This window comes from Lethenteron reissneri, chromosome 23, assembly GCF_015708825.2.
Source record: "Lethenteron reissneri isolate LAM-NWPU_2019-01 chromosome 23, ASM1570882v1, whole genome shotgun sequence".
NCBI lineage: Eukaryota > Metazoa > Chordata > Hyperoartia > Petromyzontiformes > Petromyzontidae > Lethenteron > Lethenteron reissneri.
The window spans coordinates 4,326,888-4,350,540 of record NC_083801.1 but is presented as its reverse complement, the minus strand read 5'-3'; the positions used below and the strand labels follow the sequence as shown (position 1 = coordinate 4,350,540).

Here is a 23,653-nt window from a genome sequence, read left to right as displayed (position 1 = left end):
CGGAGCGCGTTCTGCGTTATAACGGAGCGCGTTCCGCGTTGAAATGGCGCTCCTTCCGACTCATAACGGTACGTCTACTGCGTTGTGCGAAACGTGCTTCCCAAAAGGAAGAACCACGTTATAGCAAAAACACGTTGTGGTGCGAACACCACGCGTGAAGCGATCGTGTACGGCGTGGTTCTGTGTAATAGGCTCTTCAGTTGTAGCACTGTGTCAAAAACAACGTCACCGCAGCACAGTGCGTTGTCATATTTCAATTCCGAGCAGCTTTTGCAAAGATTGTAACGAGCGTAAGCTCTCTGTGGCAGCGATGTCTCGTAAAAGGTGGTGTATAAACGAAACGTAATCTCATTGAGGTTGAGATACAGACGTTGGAAAGGAGTTCAAAAAGAGATCACTCTTCAGTTCACGTTACTGAGAAATAGCAGGTTGGGCGATACGGTGTCATTTAACAGCAACGCGTTTCCAGTGCCACCTAAAAGTCGCGTCTTCAAGACAACAGAGGTGAGACTATTGCATTCGCTGGACATTTAATTACATTACCCCTGGAGGTGACAGCATTTACTTGTGCAGAGCAATGAATCGTAGCAGAAGGCTGGTAGTGATATGTGTAGAACACATAGGGGTTTATTTCGACAAGGGCAGGAGATGAACGTGTATTGACAAATGACCGTTGGAAGGTTGGTGATGGTGGTGGTGGTGGGGGGGGGATGAAGCGAAGGTGCCAGAGTGGTGAGATGAAGGGGACATAATTGAAGCACGTGGCCCGTACAGCAAGGATCGATTCACACTTGTGGGTGTTGCAGATCCCCCCCCCCCCCGTCAACGCCTGCATGAGGCCGCTTGTAATTAACGGCGAAACGTCACGCTACTTGAATTGTAAATGTTGCTTGTGGGTTTGCTCTCCAAACACACAAAAACGGGGTGCTAAACTAGTGACGAATTGGCTGTGTCGGGTGGTGGCGGGTTGAACGACACATTTATGTTTAAGAGATGTGACCCCCAAAACAATTCTCTATTATTGGTAATATTGGTCGTGACAGCCTATTACGTTTCGATTTAAAGCTTTCGTGACTGCAGGGATTCATCTTATTGGTTCTTTCGGTAAAGTCACGTAGAAGGGAAATAATAAAATAATAAAAATAAAACATAATAAAATAATTCTCACGACGTTTCGGCCACAACGCAAGCAGCCGTTGTGGCCGAAACGTCGTGAGAATTATTTATGTTTTATTTTAATTATTTTATTATTAGCCTATTACGTGTTAAATAGAAAAAAAAACCTGTACACTTGCAGTTTGTGGTTCCGAGGCTTTGGTATAAATTCCACATTACATTGCTAAGAACTCATACAACTTCTGTTGGCTTCCCACAAAGTTATACAAACTGTGATTCAGATGCAGGGACCTGCTTGTGGGTGTCTGTTTACAATAAATAGAAATAACTAAATTCACACATTAACGGACACTCATAACCTTCATGTCTATTGCCATTGCACTCCAACCTATCATCACACATTGACATTTTAACAATTTAAAGCTAGGTTAAACAATGTACGCTTGCTTACGAGTAAAACGTTTTTTTCTACATAGCTCATTATGTAAGTCCTCACCACAAATAAGGCTATTTAAATAGGGCCTCCGACGGGTTCTGGCACGATGCCAATTACATTTCCATTGCCATGAATCCACAGTGTAGCGTGACCCCCCCTACGCAACGCCTCTGTGCTCCAACACGCACCGGGCACGTAACCCACATTATGTCGCGACTGCTAATTGGCTTGAAAGGTCACACGCCCAGAAGAGCTAATCAGCACTCGTAAGCAGTGCTGCGTCTGGGCTGCATGTGGCACGCACGCCGACCAGGCAAGATGCACTGCCAACGCGGGGATTCACGGCGGAGATAGATAGCCCCCCCACCTCCTCCTCTGCCCCCACCTCTGTCCCTCCACCCCCCCCTCCGCCCCCACCGCTGAAACTCGCCCTTGCGGTTTGCAAACGAGGTGAGTAGAGCGGTTCCATTCACAATTGGGACCAGCACCCACCGGTTCACACGCGTATCCATGAACGAAGCAAGTTCATGCCCTGTCATTACCATCGCCGCCCGCCGTCGTTAATTGTAAAAAATAAAACTATTGCATCGAAAGGAATGTCTTGGTGGCAGTTTTGAAATGTGATGGGCCCCAAAATAACGGCATCTGCCTAAAGAGGACAATATATGGATATTTAAACCTCATGTTGTACACTTTGTCTTACCTGTACGATGAATGCCATCACTCATTTCAAAGGTGTGCATAGCCAAGGCTAAATATAATCTCGATTTATAAAGCGTTAATGTGTGACTCCATACAACTCTTGTGGTTAGCAAATGTTTTGTTTATATTTGACTCCAATAGATAGTGACAACATTCAAACTCGTTTGTATATAATTACACTTGAAGACAGATAATTTATAATTAACGATATTCTCAATGAATGACCATTTTTTACAGGTTTGAAAGGTAAAACGCATCAAGGACATTTCACCGAAACACTTTGCTGCAATCTTTACAGGGAATTATTGTTACTTGTGGAATATAACCAAATTCATTAAAAAAATCCCACCTAAATTATCCCCAAGCTTTTTAATCGTCCTAACTTTAAAGGACTTGGATTTATACACTTACATGTCAAGGAATTTTGGATGAACGTCGATGCCTTGAAAGTACGTATTACTACCCTAAAACCAGGCATTAGTGCTGTTCCAGAAATATGGCTTCCACGTTCCATTACAGATGCTAATGTATCATTGAGCGGGTTTAATTTATTCTGCCTTGATTATCCAAGAAGCGGAAGGGGAGTGTTAACTTTATATGTTTCATCAATTGAACAATTGTTTTATCTTGAAACCAAAACGATTGAATTCTTATGATGAATGTGCAAATTATCACCTGAATCCCGTTTTCATCTCGCCGTTACTGCCAGCCTTCTACATATGACTTTGCAGGTTCATTGGTCGGTAATATTCCAGCTCCCTGCATACTCTCAATTGATTGCTGTCAGAGACATGGGAATGGAATTGGCTTTAGTATCCAATGTCCGATGCATTAATTCTGACAAACTTGTTACCATCGACCAAATCGATAACAGAATCCCCCTTGATCAATGTAAAAAAAATATTTGTTCTACCCAGTGCTTGGGCCTCTTCTTGTAAAATGTCAACTGTGGGTATTTTGGTAAACAATTTGAATGATGACTATTTAGTGGCCTATATTCCAGTCAGTACACACTTGAGCACTCATTTTAAAATAATGAGGCTCGATGAAATTGTTTGAACATATCATTGTACGTTCAAATATGCAGATACATGGAAAATCTGCTTGTTTCCAATCTGCTGGCAAAGCAACTCCAAAATGCCAAGCAATTGGTTTTCAGATTTGAGAATATTGCTGTAACAGCCATTTCCATCGTTTGAATATTTCGCTAAGGTGTGCTCAGCTGTCTTCATCGCTCTCTGACAAGTCTTCGGTGAGGTTTATAATCTTAACCTCTAGATTACATAGCGAGCGGCGTGAGTATTAAGGAAGTGGACCGGTTTGCAAAATTATCGACAGGGAAGAATATTATCTTCAGAATGCAGTGATTTCTTCAGATTTCTTTTTTTTTTCGTTTCTAAAGGAGTATGCCTAAGCCCAATACTTGGGTCAACCACCCGTCCTCTTTTGTACATAAATAACACGGGCTCACATTTAATTACAGACATTCTAAAAAAACATGTTTGTGCTATCTTAAATACGGTGCAATATTTGCAACTTATCTGAATAAAATTCAAACATAATTTCCACTGGATTTTAGCAACATTCAAATGCACATCTTGTATTTAAGACTTGGAGTAAATGTGGATGCGAGTGTACTCTAATGAATGCACACGTTTTGCCTGTTTGAGGACATTCATTGAAAGTAATAAATCAGCGTTATATATTTTATATATATCTTATGTATAATCACATTTTTTTACACAATTTCCCGGAAATTTGCTCCGCGAGACACACTGTTTTTGGTTCTAAACATGTTTTGCCCACACAGCGTTTGGGAGAACCACAGCATGCCAGATGGACGCTTGAAAATGAGAGCTATATGGATGTTTTTAGTATATCTTTATTTATGAATGTAACCCACTCTTAAATTGCTATACCCTAGAAATGTGTGTAAAATGTAAAAAAAGATACAGTATTTGATTTTGTTTGTATTCGCTTTTATTTGTAATTCTGTTTTCCAATATTACATTTTGTAATTGCATTTAGATATTTTTTTGTGCTTTGGCCTATTTATTTTGTTGATTCTATAGTTTGGTTAAATGTTATTTTTTATTTGTTTTACATTGAACTTGGATTGTTTTATTGTGAGACTATCTACATTTATCTTTCAGCATATTTCCAACACGGTACGCGGGGTAAGTGTGTTTACCATTCTAGCTATGCATCACAGGAAGGAGTGCATATCTTATTTTAATTCAATACAATGGTTGTATGCTGTGCTATGATACAATTGCAGTGATGCAATGGTGGCAGTGGTTGGTGCGTTGTGCTGTAACCCAGTGGCCTGGCTTGAAATATCGTGGAGAGGCCTTCATCCAGCAGTGGATTGACAAAGATCTGCAACATCATTTATTATAATTTTTTATAATCTGATTAGGGTTAAGCTAAATTAATTGGAATGTTTATGTTATTTTAACTTATATTTTTTTTAATAGAGACGGTAATTCAACATTCGCCTAATCAACGATTTTAATGCAATGCGATTCACGTTATCTCAGGAACTATACGAGTGTCAGCAAAAAAATGGTTTCTGGGAAATGTCAAAGGATTCACAGCAGTTCAAAAAGAATGCCATTCTCTTTATTTGATAACCAGAAATAGGCATGAGCAAAGATTGACGCGCGTGGTTTCCAAAATGCCCCAGACATCACAGACACCCATTATCAAAAGACAGGTAGATTTTTTTCTAGAGAAATGAAAACAGCCCGAGATTCATGCTGCCAATGGCTTTTTGTTGTTGTTGTCAGAATTACAATGCAGTCAACCGGAATAACTTAAGTAAGTGTGCCTGGTTTATCAAGCGATACACAATAAAAAAAAAAAGCATTTACACAACAGAACGTCAACAAAATGTTGCATAGAATTTTCCAGCCGCATATTTAAAAACAATTTTACAAAAAGGAACCAAACATGAATCATGTTCACCAATATTATGAACATCATTAGCGTACTAATATAATACAAAAAATCCCTCACAATTTTGGCCAAACTCTTCGAAAGAATTGGTTTCAATCAAAGCAGACCGTTCAGCACTCTAAAAAGCACTATGAAAATCAAGTACAGTTTCCCAATTTGGAACTCTTCCACCAGAGTCATGCTTCCCCCACCCCCTCCATCCACTGGGCTCACAACAGAGGTCGCAACCGGGTACCCGATACCCGTACCCTACCCGATACCCGGCTACCCGTACCCGGCCGGGTACGGGTACGGGTAGGCCGTGAGTCACTGGTGAGTAACCGTTTGTCACTCATTTCGGGTAGGGAACGGGTACCCGTACCCGGCCAGGTACGGGTACGGGTACCCATTTGCGACCCTGGTGCGGCCGGGTACGGGTACGGGTAAGGAATCAAAACCCGTTTGCGACCTCTGGCTCACAATTCACTGCGCTGACTTCACAATGTCAGCAAACCCGACGGAGTGTGGGGGACACTCGGGGAAAGGTGGCGCAGCGTCATTTGCATACGCTTACTCGACGTTTCGGGCCCTCCGCCGAATCGCCGCACGCAAAATCTGCCGGAAAATGTTCGGCGGTCGCGTAAGCTCGGCTCGGCTCGGCTGGGCAGGAGTGAAACTTTGCGAGGATGGTCACAAATTTTCAGAGTGCCCAAGAAGAAGGCGCCCCCCCTCCCCCCCCCCCCCGCTGCTTGATGTCATTCCGTGTTTATGTGCCCATGGAAACAGCCTCTTAGCGACGTAAGCGTCTCTAAGCTGTGCACACAGATGTTTGGTAAAGCCAGGCTCGCATGGTTGCCTCCGTCTATGGTTAGGGTTAAATCAAAGGATTTCACACGACATCCAGCGGATTTCCTCAACTTCTTTTCGTCAAATTTTCCCTCCCTCCTCCTCCTCCTCGCACCTCCTCCCCTCAATCCGAACAACTCCCAAGCTGAAATTAGGCTCGTGGTAGATATACGGTCCAGCGAAGCTTAAAAAATGTGTCAGGTATCGTGTTTGTCGCATGCTGCATTTGTGTTTTACGACTAAGTATTTTTTTGTTTGTTATATATATGGGGCGATTGTGCATTGTAAGTTGTCTTTGGTGTTTATCGTCGTAGTCTGCTGTGCAATGCACTTGGTGGATTTTCTTAGTGGAGCGTCGGGCCAAGAGCTTCGCTCGTGCCTGTACGTATTCGCTGCGTGTTTGCGTGCTGTGTGACCGGGTTATTAATTCATCGATGGGCATTCTTTATACGAGAGCACTTCTGGTGCCATGTGGTGACCAAACTGATGCTTTGGAGCTCCTGTTTTTTTTTTTAACAAATTTTTTAAGAGTATAGCGTTGCTCCGATGCCAGCCAATTCATGTACACATTTGAATGATTTACCTTCCTCCGAGTTATCTAAGTAATGCGGTGTCTTGTTTGTCTGTCAAACTTACCACAATGGTGAGCGCTTAATCACAACCAGATTCCGTCGCTAAAACGATGAGCTATTTTTTTAAATGCAGTGCTGTTTCCCCACCCTTTTTTTGGCTTACTGTACATTTGGTTTTAAAAAATAGAGAATGCGTTATCAAGAACAGCATATATATATATTACTGAGCACTATCATACGTGAATTCAGAGATAATTCCTCATTGTACAACAACAACAAAACAATTACGTGGTTTATAACACCAACAATATGGCTCTCAATTATAACCTGATAGTACTTTGTAAGTTACTCCAGTACACAATAATTTAAGTAGCAACAACACAAATTACCTCCCCTCCCTCCAAAAAAATATTATTAATTCGCAACAAAAAAACCAGCAAAGCATACACAGCACGGAAAAATGCCCTCTTGTCATGTCCTTTACAAAAATGTACCCAAGCATCAAAGGCAAACACCTTGAGGGTGTCTTTGACATCCATTGTAAGTGCATATTGATAGTGTTGTTGGTTGGTAACAGTCCGCATAATGATCGAGTCTGCAACATGGCTAATATGGTGTCAAATCAATGGTGTAAGGGCACAGAGACAACAGGCGTTGTTATTGCACCCCCTCATTAAATGTCAACGTGTGACGGTTAATCCGACGGATGGCGTGTACACGCAATGCATGACATTTAAGGCACCACTCTGGGATGTAACCAGGAGGAGATAATTTCGTTTCGTCTGGAAAGCCAGACAAGAGGATGTTAAAAACCCAATTATACCACGCATTTCGCGGACACGTTACGGGTGTGCCATTGGGACAGATAACGTGACAATGGAAAAAAAGATTCCCCCTGATGAAACAAGATTATTTCACAGTTTCTATGAATGGCTCTGTGTTTTTTGAAAGCTTTCCTTACTCACGATCTACTTTGAAAACATAACAGAGTATCGACGCTGCCCTAAACTTGCCAACATTGCACCGGCAAGGAAGCGTGAAATACGGAACACATAAAACCCGAGACCTTTCCCTTTAATGCGTTTCCGTTCTATTTGCTTTCTGTCCGCTTGAAGCAAAGGTGCAATCCATGGATTTTATCGTTGTGGTTTGTGCCTCCCATTCTCCGTCTTCCAACATTGCATTTGCGAGCGCAATGGAAGGGCCAGCAGCCACCCAGCTCTTTAACGGGGGCTGCTGCCTGTGCAGCGCTGCACATTTTTAATCAAAGCCACAGACATTTGTCTGGACTCTGTTCATTTTCCAAGGTGTCAAATGTTTTCAAATTGATTCACTAAAAAATTACTACCACGAGTGAAGCATGTGGCCTTTCTTCAGGTGACTGCATAAGAATAAGACATTGAAAGTATTAAAGTGTCCTTATTTATTTTTCTCTTATCTCCCCCCCCCCCCATTTTAGGTCATGCTAGTGAAGCAGGGATATTGTTGAAGGGTGCAACAGATATCCTTGCGAGACGAAAGATAATGAAAAACGGAGGGCAGTTCTTAGAAATGTATTGAGTGCGCCGAAGCGCACAACTTTCTCATCGTCCCTGGGACGATTATTTTCCAACTTCAATAAAATCGTTTGTTTCCGATTTCGGAGCCCACACATCAATGGGCAAAACAGTTTTATAGCGCAGCCTAAAAGACTGTTTAAAACTCATACTTGATATAAATTCAACACTCATTTCACAATAATGCGCACAGTGCATGGATCAACTAGAAGCAAGTCATCACACTTGGTGTCTGTTTTACCAAATGCCCACTTGGAAAATAGGACCTTCCGATCTGCGTTTCGTTTAATCACCGAGGAGAACCAATGTGTTCTTGCTGGGAGTCGGTAGCGCTGTGGTGGCGAGCTGTGGCGGTCATCGTTGGCATCGGAGTGCAAAGTCTGAGGAGTCCGAGGGAGGTGGATGCGAGACTCAGATATGCCTCTTCATGTGCAGAGCCAGGTGGTCAGACCTTGAGAAGCTCCTGCAAATAGCCGCACACAACATCAAGAATCAGGTGGCGTGAAAAACAGAGGGATTACAGAGCATGCGTCAGTGTTGACGCCAGGTATCCAGTTGTTACTTCAGTGATCCTGTACGTAACATCACAGGTTAATTCCGTATGTATGTATGTTGAACTTCTTTCGCACCGTATGTAGCCGACCGTGGTAATCGGAGGTGTGCGGGCAAGGTATGGGTATGTATGGACATTAGTCGTAGCCTTGCAAGGTTAATGTGCATTAATGGTTAAGTTAGTTACGTCTATTTTGTTTAATCAGGTGGGACCTCAAGAGACCAGGATAGTTTAATTCACAAGAGTAACTTGGGGCACTCGTCTGCCAGTAGGAGGACATTATTGGTTGTACATAATCCCAAGTGAGTCATTTTGCTAATTTGGCAAATAGTCTGCATGCGTCATAGACGTGCATTAAGTCATCTACTGTTATATATGCACGCAGTTTTGATGACCTGTGCGTACACAAGTGTCATACTTTCTTCATTTCTCAATTGGAATATACACAGCAATCATTCCCGCCCTACTGCAAACAACTTTGTAGGACCCTTCTCAGAATACTAATGAAACTCGCTGAGGCTTAGCTGGGCAAACAAGTCTAACAACAAACATTTACACGGTGGAGAATCGCGCAGTGAAATTAACAGTTGGCTTTCTACACATAGGCATATTTACAATACCTCCCTACCACCATCATCACGTACCCTTGCCCACACATTGCAGCAGAAGCTCCCAGACCGGCCTTTTCAGCCATTTGAAGATTCACAAACAGGAGCCACCGAGAGGAACAATCAATACTCGACCCTGAGTGATCGTCGATGATTATGATGATGACATACCTACACGTATATTGTGCGGTCCACATTAAAAAAATCTACACGCATTCAACTGTTCACACTCAAATTTTGATTTAAAGCTTTCGTGACTGCAGGGATTCATATTCTTGGTTCTTTCGGTAAAGTCACGTAGAAGGGAAACAATAGAATATTTTTTATTATTTTTTATTATTTTATTGTTTCCCTTCTACGTGACTTTACCGAAAAAACCAAGAATATGTTCACACTCAGTGAATTGTATTCCAAAAAAAAGGATTCTCAACCGCCCTGACCAAACCCCATTCATCTGTTCCGGTTTCAGTAAAACTCCTCTTTGCCGATTTCCTGTTGTCCACACACCTCCTATTATGTGCATAGCTTGTACGATCCGCACACATTCCTATCTTGTGCGGTACATTCTACCGAAGGAGGATTTCTCCACAATTCTGGCTGTCGCCTGATGACGTTGGTTCTAAATACTGGCGAAACGTCGAACTCGAATTGTAAACGTTGCGGGTTTACTCTCCAACACACGAGTGACGAATTGGCATGTTTTGTTTACGTGACAAACCTCACTAAATGTCTGTGTCAGGTGGTGGTGGGTTTAACGACACATTTATAGTTACGTAATTTAACCCAAAAAAAGCTATTGATAATATTAGCCGTGAAAGCCTACTTGTTCAACTGAAAATGTTCCTGTAATAAGTCACTCAGAAGTGTCAGCAAAAACCTTCATGGAAGTTGATAATTCTTCCTAATATCCAAGCCATCATGCAGATAAGAGAAGTAACCGGATAATGGTGGCCAATTCATCCGAAAATCTGTGTTTATTCACTCATTCCATCCCAGTTAAGTGTAAAATCTGCAGGTAAGCACACAATTACCCCCCACATCAAGCAAGAAGTATACAATGGCATTTCTCTACACTACAATCTTTACACATATATAGTATCTATGTGCCTATATAACATTTCAATTTTTATGGAAGGTAATGTTTTTTATAGGGAATGACATTAAAGTGCTCGTTATTGCGATATGAGAAATTGCTCATTTTTTTGTAGCGTTAAACGATCAAAAGACATTGCTTCTAAAATAAAAAGGGAAAAGCCAATGTAATGTTTGCCACGATCATCAGGCGCATGATGACCTTTATTTATCGTGCGCTGCGAAGTTGAACGCAAAGATGCCATTGAGCCTGGCCCATAGTGAACAAGTGCATTCGCCTTATGGATACACGGCACACAGTCTACGGGGAGACATGGGGAGACACGAGGAGACATGGGGAGACGCGAGGAGATGCGGGGAGACACGGGGAGATGTGGGGAGACACGAGGAGACATGGGGAGACGCGAGGAGATGCGGGGAGACACGGGGAGATGTGGGGAGACACGGGGAGATGTGGGGAGACGCGGGGAGACGTGGGGAGACACGAGGAGACATGGGGAGACGCGAGGAGATGCGGGGAGACACGGGGAGATGTGGGGAGACACGGGGAGACGTGGGGAGACGCGGGGAGACGTGGGGAGACACGGGGAGATATGGGGAGACACGGGGAGATATGGGGAGACACGGGGAGACACGGGGAGATATGGGGAGACACGGGGAGACACGGGGAGATGTGGGGAGACACGGGGAGACGTGGGGAGACGCGGGGAGACGTGGGGAGACACGGGGAGACGTGGGGAGACACGGGGAGATATGGGGAGACACGGGGAGATGTGGGGAGACACGGGGAGACGTGGGGAGACACGGGGAGATATGGGGAGACACGGGGAGATGTGGGGAGACACGGGGAGACGTGGGGAGACGCGGGGAGACGTGGGGAGACGCGAGGAGATGCGGGGAGACACGGGGATGTGGGGAGACACGGGGAGACGTGGGGAGACGCGAGGAGATGCGGGGAGACACGGGGAGATGTGGGGAGACACGGGGAGATGTGGGGAGACGCGGGAGACGTGGGAGACACGAGGAGACATGGGGAGACGCGAGGAGATGCGGGGAGACACGGGGAGATGTGGGGAGACACGGGGAGACGTGGGGAGACGCGAGGAGATGCGGGGAGACACGGGGAGATGTGGGGAGACACGGGGAGATGTGGGGAGACGCGGGGAGACGTGGGGAGACACGAGGAGACATGGGGAGACGCGGAGATGCGGGAGACACGGGGAGATGTGGGGAGACACGGGGAGACGTGGGGAGACGCGGGGAGACGTGGGGAGACACGGGGAGATATGGGGAGACACGGGGAGATATGGGGAGACACGGGGAGACACGGGGAGACATGGGGGACACGGGGAGACACGGGGAGAGTTGGGGAGACACGGGGAGACGTGGGGAGACGCGGGGAGACGTGGGGAGACACGGGGAGACGTGGGGAGACACGGGGAGATATGGGGAGACACGGGGAGATGTGGGGAGACACGGGGAGACGTGGGGAGACACGGGGAGATATGGGGAGACACGGGGAGATGTGGGGAGACACGGGGAGACGTGGGGAGACGCGGGGAGACGTGGGGAGACACGGGGAGACGTGGGGAGACACGGGGAGATATGGGGAGACACGGGGAGATGTGGGGAGACACGGGGAGACGTGGGGAGACACGGGGAGATATGGGGAGACACGGGGAGATGTGGGGAGACACGGGGAGACACGGGGAGACGTGGGGAGACACGGGGAGATATGGGGAGACACGGGGAGACACGGGAAGACGTGGGGAGACACGGGGAGATATGGGGAGACACAGGGAGACACGGGGAGATATGGGGAGACACAGGGAGACACGGGGAGATGTGGGGAGACACGGGGAGATGTGGGGAGACACGGGGAGACGTGGGGAGACACGGGGAGATATGGGGAGACACGGGGAGACACGGGGAGATGTGGGGAGACACGGGGAGACGTGGGGAGACACGGGGAGATATGGGGAGACACGGGGAGACACGGGGAGATATGGGGAGACACGGGGAGACACGGGGAGACGTGGGGAGACACGGGGAGATATGGGGAGACACGGGGAGATATGGGGAGACACAGGGATACACGGGGAGATATGGGGAGACACAGGGAGACACGGGGAGATATGGGGAGACACAGGGAGACGGGGAGATGTGGGGAGATGTGGGGAGACACGGCGAATACGTCGTCACTTTATTATGAACACCGCTACCTGATTTGCCATTGCCTCAACCCCACACACACTTACGTCGCTGACAGCATCGTCGTCCGTCATTTCTCGTTATCCGTCGCCTTTTCTCAGCCTTCGCCTCTGCCTACGACGCTGTAAGTCGCTTTGATTGACGTCGTTTCGATATTCGTCATCGCACCTTTCAAGAACGTATCTCCGATGTAAGCTGGGGTATTACTGTATTTATATATACACACATTATGCTTTTGTATTTCCTCGCTTTTTCTATTTCCTACGCCATTTTGAAAGTCCTCGCTCTAAGATTCTGTAATGCCGTCTGGAATTCCCTTCCTCCCGACTTTCTTGCAGCTAAACTAAAACGAATAATACATCTTGACTTAAAGCTTGCGTGACTGCAGGAATTCATGCTCTTTGGGTCTTAAGGTAAAGTCACGTATATAGAAAATAAGAAAACAATCACGACGTTTCGATCGCAACACAAGCAATCGTCTTCAGGTGAAAAAATAATGTATTTTTATTTTACCAGCTTAGGCCCACTGAGATATGAAGTTCTTTTTCAGAAGTTACCTGGCCACAAATCATAACTCAACGAAGTGGCTTATCATGTGGAAATGTATAGCAGCCAAATACTCTAAACGCATGTTTCTAAATGTGGAGGTAAAACCCGGAGGACCCGGAGAAAAATCCATGTGACCACGGAGAGAGAGACACGCAAACTCCAAATATACAGGCGTCGTTGGGGTCGGGATCGAACCCTAAACCTTCTGCATACCACGCGAGGTAGTTAACATCTCACCACCACGGCGCCGCAGCTGAGACTTTCCTTGCTGGCCTTGTTCAAGTCAAGACTTAAGATCCCATTCGTTTTCATGTGCATAGGGCTAAATATCTTTGCCCCTATGAAGCATCTGCGGTTGCATTTAGACGCTATATAAATGTAAATTGTATTGTATATTGGCTCGTAATTGACGCATTTATAAAGCCTACTGTATTTTGACGCTATGTAAAGGTTTTATTTGGAATCTATGGCGTGGCTGAGTGTTTTGTGGTTTGGTCAGTGGTAATTCTGGTGCAGAGTTAAATTGCATCACTGGGGCAGGTTACGATTTTTATCTTTCGGATTGTGATGCAAGCGACATGGTTCTTCATAATCCTCTAAATACTATCAATGTTGTAATACGTAGGCTTTCGGGACCAATATTATTATGATCAATGTTGTACATTCTTACTTCTGAACATTTACAATTTGCCAACATCACACATTTTTTCATCACATATTTGCATATTTATGCACATTTAAAACGTATAAAAAAATGGAACACATTTTAACGTCGATATATAATCATGGGACGGACTCAAACCTGCAATGCACCACATTTGCCCGCTGTAATTAACACAACTCATATTGAATGGAAGTTACACATTTTCAGTGCTTGATATATTATGACGAATGTGATGCGAGTGTGTGTTCTTTAAATGTAATTATTGCAACGTCTCCATCGCTTCATCATTAGCGCCGCTGGCTATTCATCTTATTGATTATGACAAAATGGTAGCTCAGAGACCACACACAAGTGCAGCGACAGTCGCGGTGTCTTGGCACATCGCAGTGGAGACAGAGACCGAGAGAAACCATCGCACAGATCCAACACATTGCACTGCGTAGCGGGTACTGCGGTACGTGTGTTTGTCCGTTTTTCTACCACGTGCAAACCATCCATTAATGGCACTGGTCAAACGCACTAATGTAGGAGTTTCCTGAGTGAGGATCTCCTCTGTAGATTACTATTCTCTTGCGTGGCGCTGCCAATGTTACATGAAAAAGGAGGAATGGCGATTGGTTTTGGATATTCCTTTAGAAAAAAGAAAATGTCCCGACCGAGTAATCTCAGAACAAAGTGAAAAGGGGAATGATTTATTTCGTAAAGTGAATTAAAGTTTGATTTGCATAATTATTTTTGCGTAGATTTGAAATTTTATTTCGGGCAATTACCTAACTAGTATAATGTAAATGAAATACATTATCGCAGTAAATTATGGAAACATTACACGGTTGTCCAAATTAAAAAAAATCTGTCATGCTACTATGCTTTGATGGAGGAATATTCGGCCATAAAATAATTAAAAGATGTAATACTGTATTCAAATATATGTAAAGCCCGGATAAAGCCGGATATTTAATATGAAACCGTGGTGAATGCCAATAAGTTAACAGAATCCAATGAGTCTTTTTTTCACGGATGTCCAGTAAGGGGCTGGTCAGCGAATTACAACAACAACAATAAAAAATACAAAATAGAGAAAAGGTAACCAAGTCACGAAATAAAAATAAACATAAATAACGAAGTATATAACTACTAATTGCAAAAGAACATACATTCCAATATTTTGACGAATATACGAGCACTATACTGTAGTCTTATCCAAATGGTTCACGCTTGGATAAGATTAAGCAAATAACTCCAATTGTGTTGTATGTAGTTATATAATTATATGATTAGGTTTTACAATTACAGCTTTGCGATTCAGCACTTGCAAATGTCTGTCTGGGTGTTTGGCTTCTCGTGCCAAGTAAAGATTTGCAATCTAGAGTTTCTCCTAAATAAATAAATAAATCGCCCTTTGATGATTGAGGCAGCCTGTGGGCAAATCTCATTGGTTGCTACACCGCGGTGGCGGCTGGGAGATGTTAACTATGGGAACCTCATTTGCCAGTAAAAATATGATAATTGGTTTTTTTACCCTTCTATCTGGCAACAAAACTGACACCTTTTTACAAGGAGTCATGTTTGCATAGACCGCAATACCTGCAGTCATAATACAAACAAAAGAACATAACTCTGATAATGTGCACTGTCCTTGAAGTTGATTGGTCCACACCCGAGACAGCTTTCCTTAGAGCCTAGTCTCACATGCGCCTTTTGGCGTCATCTGGTCCAACCCATGTGAGACTAGGCTCTAAGGAAAGCTGTCTCGGGTGTGGACCAATCAACTTCAAGGACAGTGCACATTATCAGAGTTATGTTATTTTGTTTGTATTATGACTGCAGGTATTGCGGTCTATGCAAACATGACTCCTTGTAAAAAGGTGTCAGTTTTGTTGCCAGATAGAAGGGTAAAAAAACCAATTATCAGATGTTAACTACCTCGCATCGTATACGGGAGGTCGTGGGTTCGATCCCGACCCTGAAGCCTCTATATTTGGAGTTTCCATGTTATCCCCGTGGTCGCGTGGATTTTTCTCTGGATTCTTGGGGTTTTCCTTCCACATTTAGAAACATGCATTTAGAGTATTTAGATGTGATACATTTCTACATGATAAGCCACTTCGTTGAGCTATCATTTGTGATAGCCAGGTCGCTTCTGAAAAAGAGCTATAGAGCTCAGTGGGCCTCACCTAGTAAAATAAAAATAGTTTAGTGCTGCATTCGTTCGAGGTCGGACACGTTTTTCTCCAGCGGATATGTTTGTCTGTGCATCACAAGAGCACATGGTGAGTATGCTCCTGTACCAATTGTAAGGAAATTTAGTATGCAACAACAAACGTATGTAATTTGTTTTGTAAACAATGCATATACTGTGTTTATGAAATTGCGGTATTTTAAAATGAGCAGTGTACAGCCGAACAGCGCATGTTTAAATCTGTGCTTTTGTTAATGTTGCTTACGAAGAGTATTTTCTTTAAAAACAAACATAAATCACGTTTGATACATTATACGATTAAATAAAATACACGTTATAAATGACAGGACGGTATTGAAAATTCACAAATGTAAATATTTGTTAACTTGATTTGAAGCTTTCATGACTGCAGGAATCCATACTCTTTGGTTCTTTCGGTAAAGTCACGTAGGTATAAAATTAAATTAAATCACGACGTTTCGGGCGCAACACAAGCGTCCGTCATCAGGTGGGAAAACATGGTCTGCTGCTGATGCACACTGTTTTATTTTAATTTATACCTACGTGACTTTACCGAAAGAACCATAGACTATGTGTTAACTATTTGTCTTTACACGTGAAAAGGTCATTGTTTATGTTTAAGCTGGTTTTGATTGGTTTTAACACATTACACCATGAATATTTTCAATTCGGTCATATTTTAAAGCATTTATTACATTCCATTAAGCGCGGTTAGTATGCAATGAACTCATAGTCATGTCATTAACAGATACCCTTTTCTCATTTCCTGCACACCCGTAGAGCATTACAAATCTTGCAATGTGTTTATAGTTGACAGCAGGTCCGAGTTTTTACGATGCAGAGTTTCATGTAATACAGTCTTTTTCAGGATTTCTTACCGAACACTATAGACACACACAGTCGGTATGCACTGTACTTACAACGCCTATGACCCCGTAAATTTCCAATTCCAATTTAAATTAACATGCTGCTAATTGCCTGTAATCCATTACTTTCGGGATGAGTTTGATGGCCTGTGTGCAGACAAACCCAGCCTACGTGGCAATAAAGGAGGCCAGCAGATGGCAGTACAGCAAGTGGGACGTTATTCCCACCAATTCATGGTGAAATACAAAACATTAATTAGTAAAAAATCCTACCGCAGTCTATGAAAATCCAAATTTTTTAAATGACTGGGTAAGTGAAGGTCGCTATGATGCATGTACTGTGTTTGCATGGCAATCCTCTGTACAGCTTTTGAGAGGGACTCCCTCAGCTCTCCATTAATTACATTCGCCCAACTGTGTTACCATAACAAAAAATACGAAATAGCTTAAAATAGTCTAAAACCGGCATCGGCACTCAACAAGTCTCCACACTGTTGTCCATGCACACATTGAGTGGCAGGGATGGCAACAGAGACCAAAGGTAAACTATTTTATATGTTTTCCATGTAAGGCCCACTGAGCTATGTAGCTCTTTAATAGAAGCGACCTGGCCACATATGATAGCTCAAAGAAGTTAATTATCACGTGGAAATGTATTGCATATAAATACTCTAAACGCATGTTTCTAAATGTGCAGGGAAAAATCGGAGGATCCAGAGAAAAATCCACGCAACCACGAAGAGAACATGCAAACTCCAAATATAGAGGCGTCAGGGTCGGGATCAGGGATCGAACCGACGACCTCCTGTAGACCAGGTGAGGTAGTTAACATCTCGCCACCGCGGCGCCACAGACTGATGCAGTCACAAGGATAAACTACGACAACTTGGTCCGGGTAACAAATCAGAGAATGTTCTTGACTGTCACTGGCGTTGCCATTTGGAGAGAGGACTGTGAAACAGCAAACGTGAATGGTACTGGCAAGAATTTCTCACATAAGTTCTCAATTGTCAACGTGGGAGTGTAATAGATCGGCTGGCTTACTTTTAAAAGGAATCCAGTCTGTCCAACGAGTACTCAAGGTTTTAACAGCAACGTGAAATAATTCCTTATTTTGTGAACGCAAATGAATATAGTTACTTGATAACTTCTGGAATGACTTTCTTCATTGTCTCAAACTGACACAATTTCTTCCATAAAAATAGTTTTGAAACAATTATTATTAAATTTGTAAAAAGACGAATCATAATAAAAGTAGTGAACTGGTTTCTGCTAGCAATTGATCATTGCACCTGCCTCTCTGTCTCTCTTTAGGGCCTCTGTTGAGCTTCCCCCTACTTTACTGTAATCTGATAAAAGCGAATTGTTAATTGTAATGTTTTATTTGTCAATATCTCTCAACACATGCATACACTCAACGAGCTCACAGAATGTTCACGAATGCATCATATTATTTCAACCAAAAGCTTGTCCAGCAACTAAATGTATAAACTCATTATTACCCTACGCAACCATCACTTCACCTCACGACTCGACAGAAAAGGAGATGCTTTGCTTGATGGGCAGCTTGATTCAGTCTATCGTGTTGGAGAACTACGACGTGAAACAAAGATAAGTAATATTTAAAAAAATACTTTTTTTAAAACAGGAAGTGGCCCCGAGGCTTGCCATAACGTACGGGACCGTGGTCATTTACAGCCAACGTCAGTTGAGCGTGGAGAATTAGACCCAAGCCGAAACATAACATGTAAAAATGAATGTTTAAAAAGATTTTTTAATTTTTTTATGATAGAATATAGTATTGTCATCAGTATGACATAAGTATACCAAGTTTGCAGTGGATACCACATTGGGAAGTGGGTAAAAATTTAATTACAAGATTTGAGGATACGACAACGACGACAACAGACATAGTGAGTTCAATAAAAGCGTGTAAATAAAAAACAGTCTTGTACGAATTCATTAAGATCATGACTGCAGTGTGGCTTATTCAACTTATTTGTTGCATTATCACAGGCAATGCTCTCCAGCTCACACAAACATTGGGCGATGCACATCCTTGTTTTTGCTCACACTTGCATATTTAAACTATATTAATGTTTTTTTTATTTTATAAAACACATCCACATGCTCGCAAACCATAAAAGTGACCTAACGCAAGACTCGACAAAGGGGACTGGTCCGAGTGGTCCCCATCTTGGTTTAAAGGGAACTCAAACCCGCCAGTGAAGGTGTGTTCACAGTTCGTTGCAGGATATTTGTGGCGTCCCCGGCTAACACTGCCAGGTCTAACACGTTCTTTCGGAGTGGGCAGGTACGAACTTGGTTGGACAGCGCATTCGTGTGATCCGTGGTACGCGGCGCAAGCTGCGTGGGGCGGCGCGTCACGTGGTGCTGAGCCTGCCCGAAGCGCTCTTTGAAATACAAATCGAGGGGGTGGCTATGCACGACAGACAGACAGACAAATAATCCCTGGTGGGCAGTGTGGTACTTGTTGTTCCTACCTGTATTAACCACCAGCTGCTTGACGGTGGGTCAAATAACGATCCTGAAGTGTTGTTCGAAACAAAAAAGCCCGCCACGCGTGAAGGCGTCACGGTCCAGGTTTTTTTCAACAAGTTTGAAAAATTCCACCAACAAAATGCCTAATTGTCAAAACAAAAAATCACGGCCACAATCTTGTTCCTCTGCTTGTGAAACTACTGCGGATTACAGTCGTAAGTGAAACGGTGCTCTCGTGATAGCGCCGTGCTATCAGAATTACACGAAAAAAGTGGGAAGGATTCGATTACTTTTATATAAGGTGGCAGGACTGTTCATTTTATTATTGTTGTTGAGACAATTTCTGCTATTCAGAATGTATATGCAAATTGAAATGACACGGTAGATGTATATGTTGCTGAAATATTAAATATTGTCCATCCAAGTGATGTACCACTTACATTTTGAAACAAAAAACGGCAATTAAGGAAGCTAATTTTCCACGTCTGTTAAACAGGATTCTTGTCTAGAAACATTGACAAATCTAAACACGAGCCATGTATTCATTTATTGATTACAATTACTGTCATTCTTACTAATGGGATGCATGCATTACATTGTGCGTATAAGAATGTATTGCTTTTTGATTTATGCAAATTGTACGCAAATGTTACTTTTAGACTAATGGAACGCATCAGACGGAACATGTGAAACAATACGAGTCAGTGCAAATGATGGAAACAAATTGAATCTTGAATGAAATCATGACCAGGATTAGTGATATTTAATTAAACTGGGTGGGTGCGGGTGAATAATTACATTTCTACAAAACACCAAGGAGGTGAAGCAATGCTCTTGCCTATGTTATCATAAATTTGAGGCAGACGTCTACAGGGAAAGACACTCGGCATTGTACCAACATCATCAAAAAAGCCATAGTTTTTCTTTCAATTTTGTTTCAAGGAAAGTTGCATTGACATAAATGCACGTTTATATTCTGACAGGCACTCCCACGATTAAAAAAAAACAAGTTTAATAACGGTTGCTTAATTCCTTCCAATGTATTTGGGTCACGCCACCAACCAAAGTTCAATGCCCCGGTAATATGTCAGTATTTGTACCCACATTTAAACCTTTGATGTCTTTACAGCAGTTGTCAATATTGTGGGCTCAGCATTATTTCCATCGATATTTTATTTATGCTTGCAGTAATGTCTTCCAATACTGACATTGTTTTCAGATAGAATCAAATCCCCCCCCCACCCACATCGTAACAATTTTACGGCATTATCTCTGGTGTGGTGATGTCGCGATTGGTAATGATGGCTTCCCCCCAACAGCTAAGGCCTAGATATGCTCTTGTGTGAGAATAAATACCTTGTATGAGCAGAAATCAAAACCCACTTGGGAGCCATATAGCGGAAGAAAAAAAATTGAGAGGTTATGCTTGCTGCAAAATTCAGGGGAACGTAAGAGTGAAGTGGGTCCCCATAAAAGAACCCAAAGCAATATGTTTTCATCTATAAGGGCCCCCATAAATCTTCGTCGGCCAGGGCGCCAACATGCGCTCTCTTTTGGTTTTTACTGGTTAGCTGTCAACTTTGAAACAAGCCCTATGTTTGCAGTCCAATAACGCCGCTGCAATCTGAGGAGCGTTACAGGCTTGACAATGTTTATTGCGGGCACGTTAACGACGCCACTCGCAGGGTCCGCGTTTCCGTGCCGAGTTAGCGGGCACCTCCCATAGGGGCCATTTCCTTCCATACACTTCCTGCCATTCTCCGGGCTAAGCACATTGGCCACTGGGCTCTTGGGGAAGCCCTGAGCGCAAAAAGGAAATTTCCCTATCGCTCTTGTCTCACATTTTCTCGAGATTTCAATTTGCCACACAGGAAAAAGTGAGAGCAGTGTGTGATCACCGGGGTATGTAATGGAATGCCTCCATCTGTAGAGCTAAAGTTCAAGGGAGCAATTATAATTCTTGCATAATCACTCTGATGCCTTCAATTAATCGAATTCATATTATGCGTAATGCGTTTATGGAAACGTAAACAGTCTTGAATCCAATTCAATCCATAACAGGAGGAGTTAAAATACATTTCAACGTGCATAAACAAAATTGCCTTTGAACATATTTAGTTTATGTTATTTCATTACATGGGGCAGTACGATGAAATTGGTCAACACGGTTAAATAAGATACATTTGACTTAATTGTTTATGGTAATGTAATGCATTGCTGCATGCATTAAGCAGAGGGAATGGCGCAGCTTAGCGCTAAAATAAGCGGATATTAAATAGGCCAGAATTCGCAGGATTAGGTGTCAAAGAGGCATGGCTGCAACAGGTCATTAGCAAGAATAATGAAAGGACAGTCAAATGGAATTCACATTAGCCTTTAAAACGCATCACAAGAAGCAAACAGCAAGCAGCTGTGTTCGTCGCTGGCCGCATTGCTCCCCAGTGTAATTGGTTCCTTTGACAGCGGTACCAGTAATTGTCCTCGTGTGCTGCTCGAGGAATTAGTTAAACAAAGTTACGTTTTCTTTTTTTCAATTCCTTTCCCAATATTTGAAAGAAAAAAAAAACACGATTACAATAATCCCGATGAAGGTTATTCTGGAAAGAGTAAAACTTCGACTGTTGCCATCTGCGGTCAACTTTGCAAGGCTTCGCCCCCGTTGTACCGCCGCGTGCGCTCGAGCAAGCCAGCGTACGTCTTGGCAAATAGCCGTGGCACGCGAGATAGTTTCCATCTGTTCTGGCCCGGGGAGTTTTACGGCGAATGAGGCGACCGCGCGTAATCCTTTCCCACAGCGCAGTGCACTCGGCTCTTAGTGGCACGGTCTCCATAGTTGTGCCCGTAAGCCAGACGTCAACCATCTCCCAGGCCCTCTTCAAGCCATCACATCTGTTTGCGTGAATGGGAAGAAGCGGCCATTCACGTTGTGCAATGTGTAGAGATATATAAGTGAATTCGCACTAAGGTCTCGCCATAAAAACGAAATACTTTGGGATCTTAATTTAAGCACCAAATTGGTCACTGTGTGCCTTGTACGCTTGACATTAAATAATAATTTACGGGTGAGCTATCAAGTGAAAGAAAATCAATCTTTAAAGACGTTTGAAAGCAATTCACGGTCAATGCTCTCATGAAATTGTGTGCCAAGTTTTTAGTGACCATTAAAATATTGATATGCATAATGACATGTCAATACATCATACACATGGACAATATGAAGAATGGTTACCATCATTAACTGATGTTATTGTGGTCATATTGTGAAATAATGAATACATGGTATGTTTGTATGGGTTATCATTTTGTAAACTGTTTTGCAAACATCCAATTATCTCCTTACCCAGAGCTTGCAGTGGACATTCCACATTACTCTGGCAGAGGCCAGTTTCTCTATTTTAAGACTGATGACTTATTACAAAGCAGTGCTCATAAATGTTTATCGAATATGATAACTCAATGAACAAAAAACTCATGCCACTACTGGCAAAAAGGTCCTTCACGAGAGGGAGCGGTACGGAGAGAAAAGCACCGCATTCAGTAGAACCCCCTTCTTAACGACAGTAATTGGTTCCACAAAACCGTCGTTAAGTGGGTTGGTCGTTAAGCGAGTAGATGCTTTCACTTTAAAACGCGGCAGACACTGAATTTAAACAATGCCCCAACTGCTCATGAATGGACATCGCTGATTTGCCGAGGCCGGATGAGACCATTTTGGGATCTCGCCGATTGACCGAAATTAGCGGTCGCGTGCTCGTCGCAAGCCCGTCGTTAACAGGCGCATGGTCGGTAAGTGAACACATTGGGCTATATGGAGGCCCGTCGTTAAGTGATTAGTCATTAACAGGAGTGGTCGTTAGGAAGGGTTCTACTGTACATTGTGGATCTGTCCTGAAATTTACGCACACCTTGAATTTGGCAAATGTAGAAGATCAGACTGCTAACGTTTTAATTGGCATTAATGGTGCTACGAATTTATAACTTCGGATTACATTGTAACCATGGGCACTAGGTCCGTTATGTGCATTTGTGTAAAGAAAGGAACTCGTTTTTTAAAGGTTGTACCACAGTCTTAGAAGATGCATTGCAGCGATAATGATCTGATATTGTTCCAGAAACAATAGAGGAAATGTTTTGGACAAATGCCTCTGAAATAAACGACGTAAGCTTACCGGGTTGTATTTTACCCATCGCGGGTGCCTTTGTCTTTGAGATCGAATGTGTGTTACCTTGCAGGTTATTATAG

The 23,653-nt window shown here is 43.2% G+C and overlaps 1 protein-coding gene across 1 annotated transcript in view; it reads right to left on the bottom strand.

Moving 5' to 3' along the window:
* Positions 1–4,920: 4,920 nt before the first annotated feature.
* The window catches only part of LOC133345865 (Krueppel-like factor 6), a 68,920-nt gene continuing 50,187 nt past the window's right edge, over positions 4,921–23,653 (bottom strand). Inside the window, exon 4 of the mRNA XM_061556915.1 lies at positions 4,921–8,628. Coding sequence (XP_061412899.1) covers positions 8,577–8,628 — 52 coding nt within the window. The 3' untranslated portion in view covers positions 4,921–8,576. The remainder of the gene's footprint in view (positions 8,629–23,653) is intronic.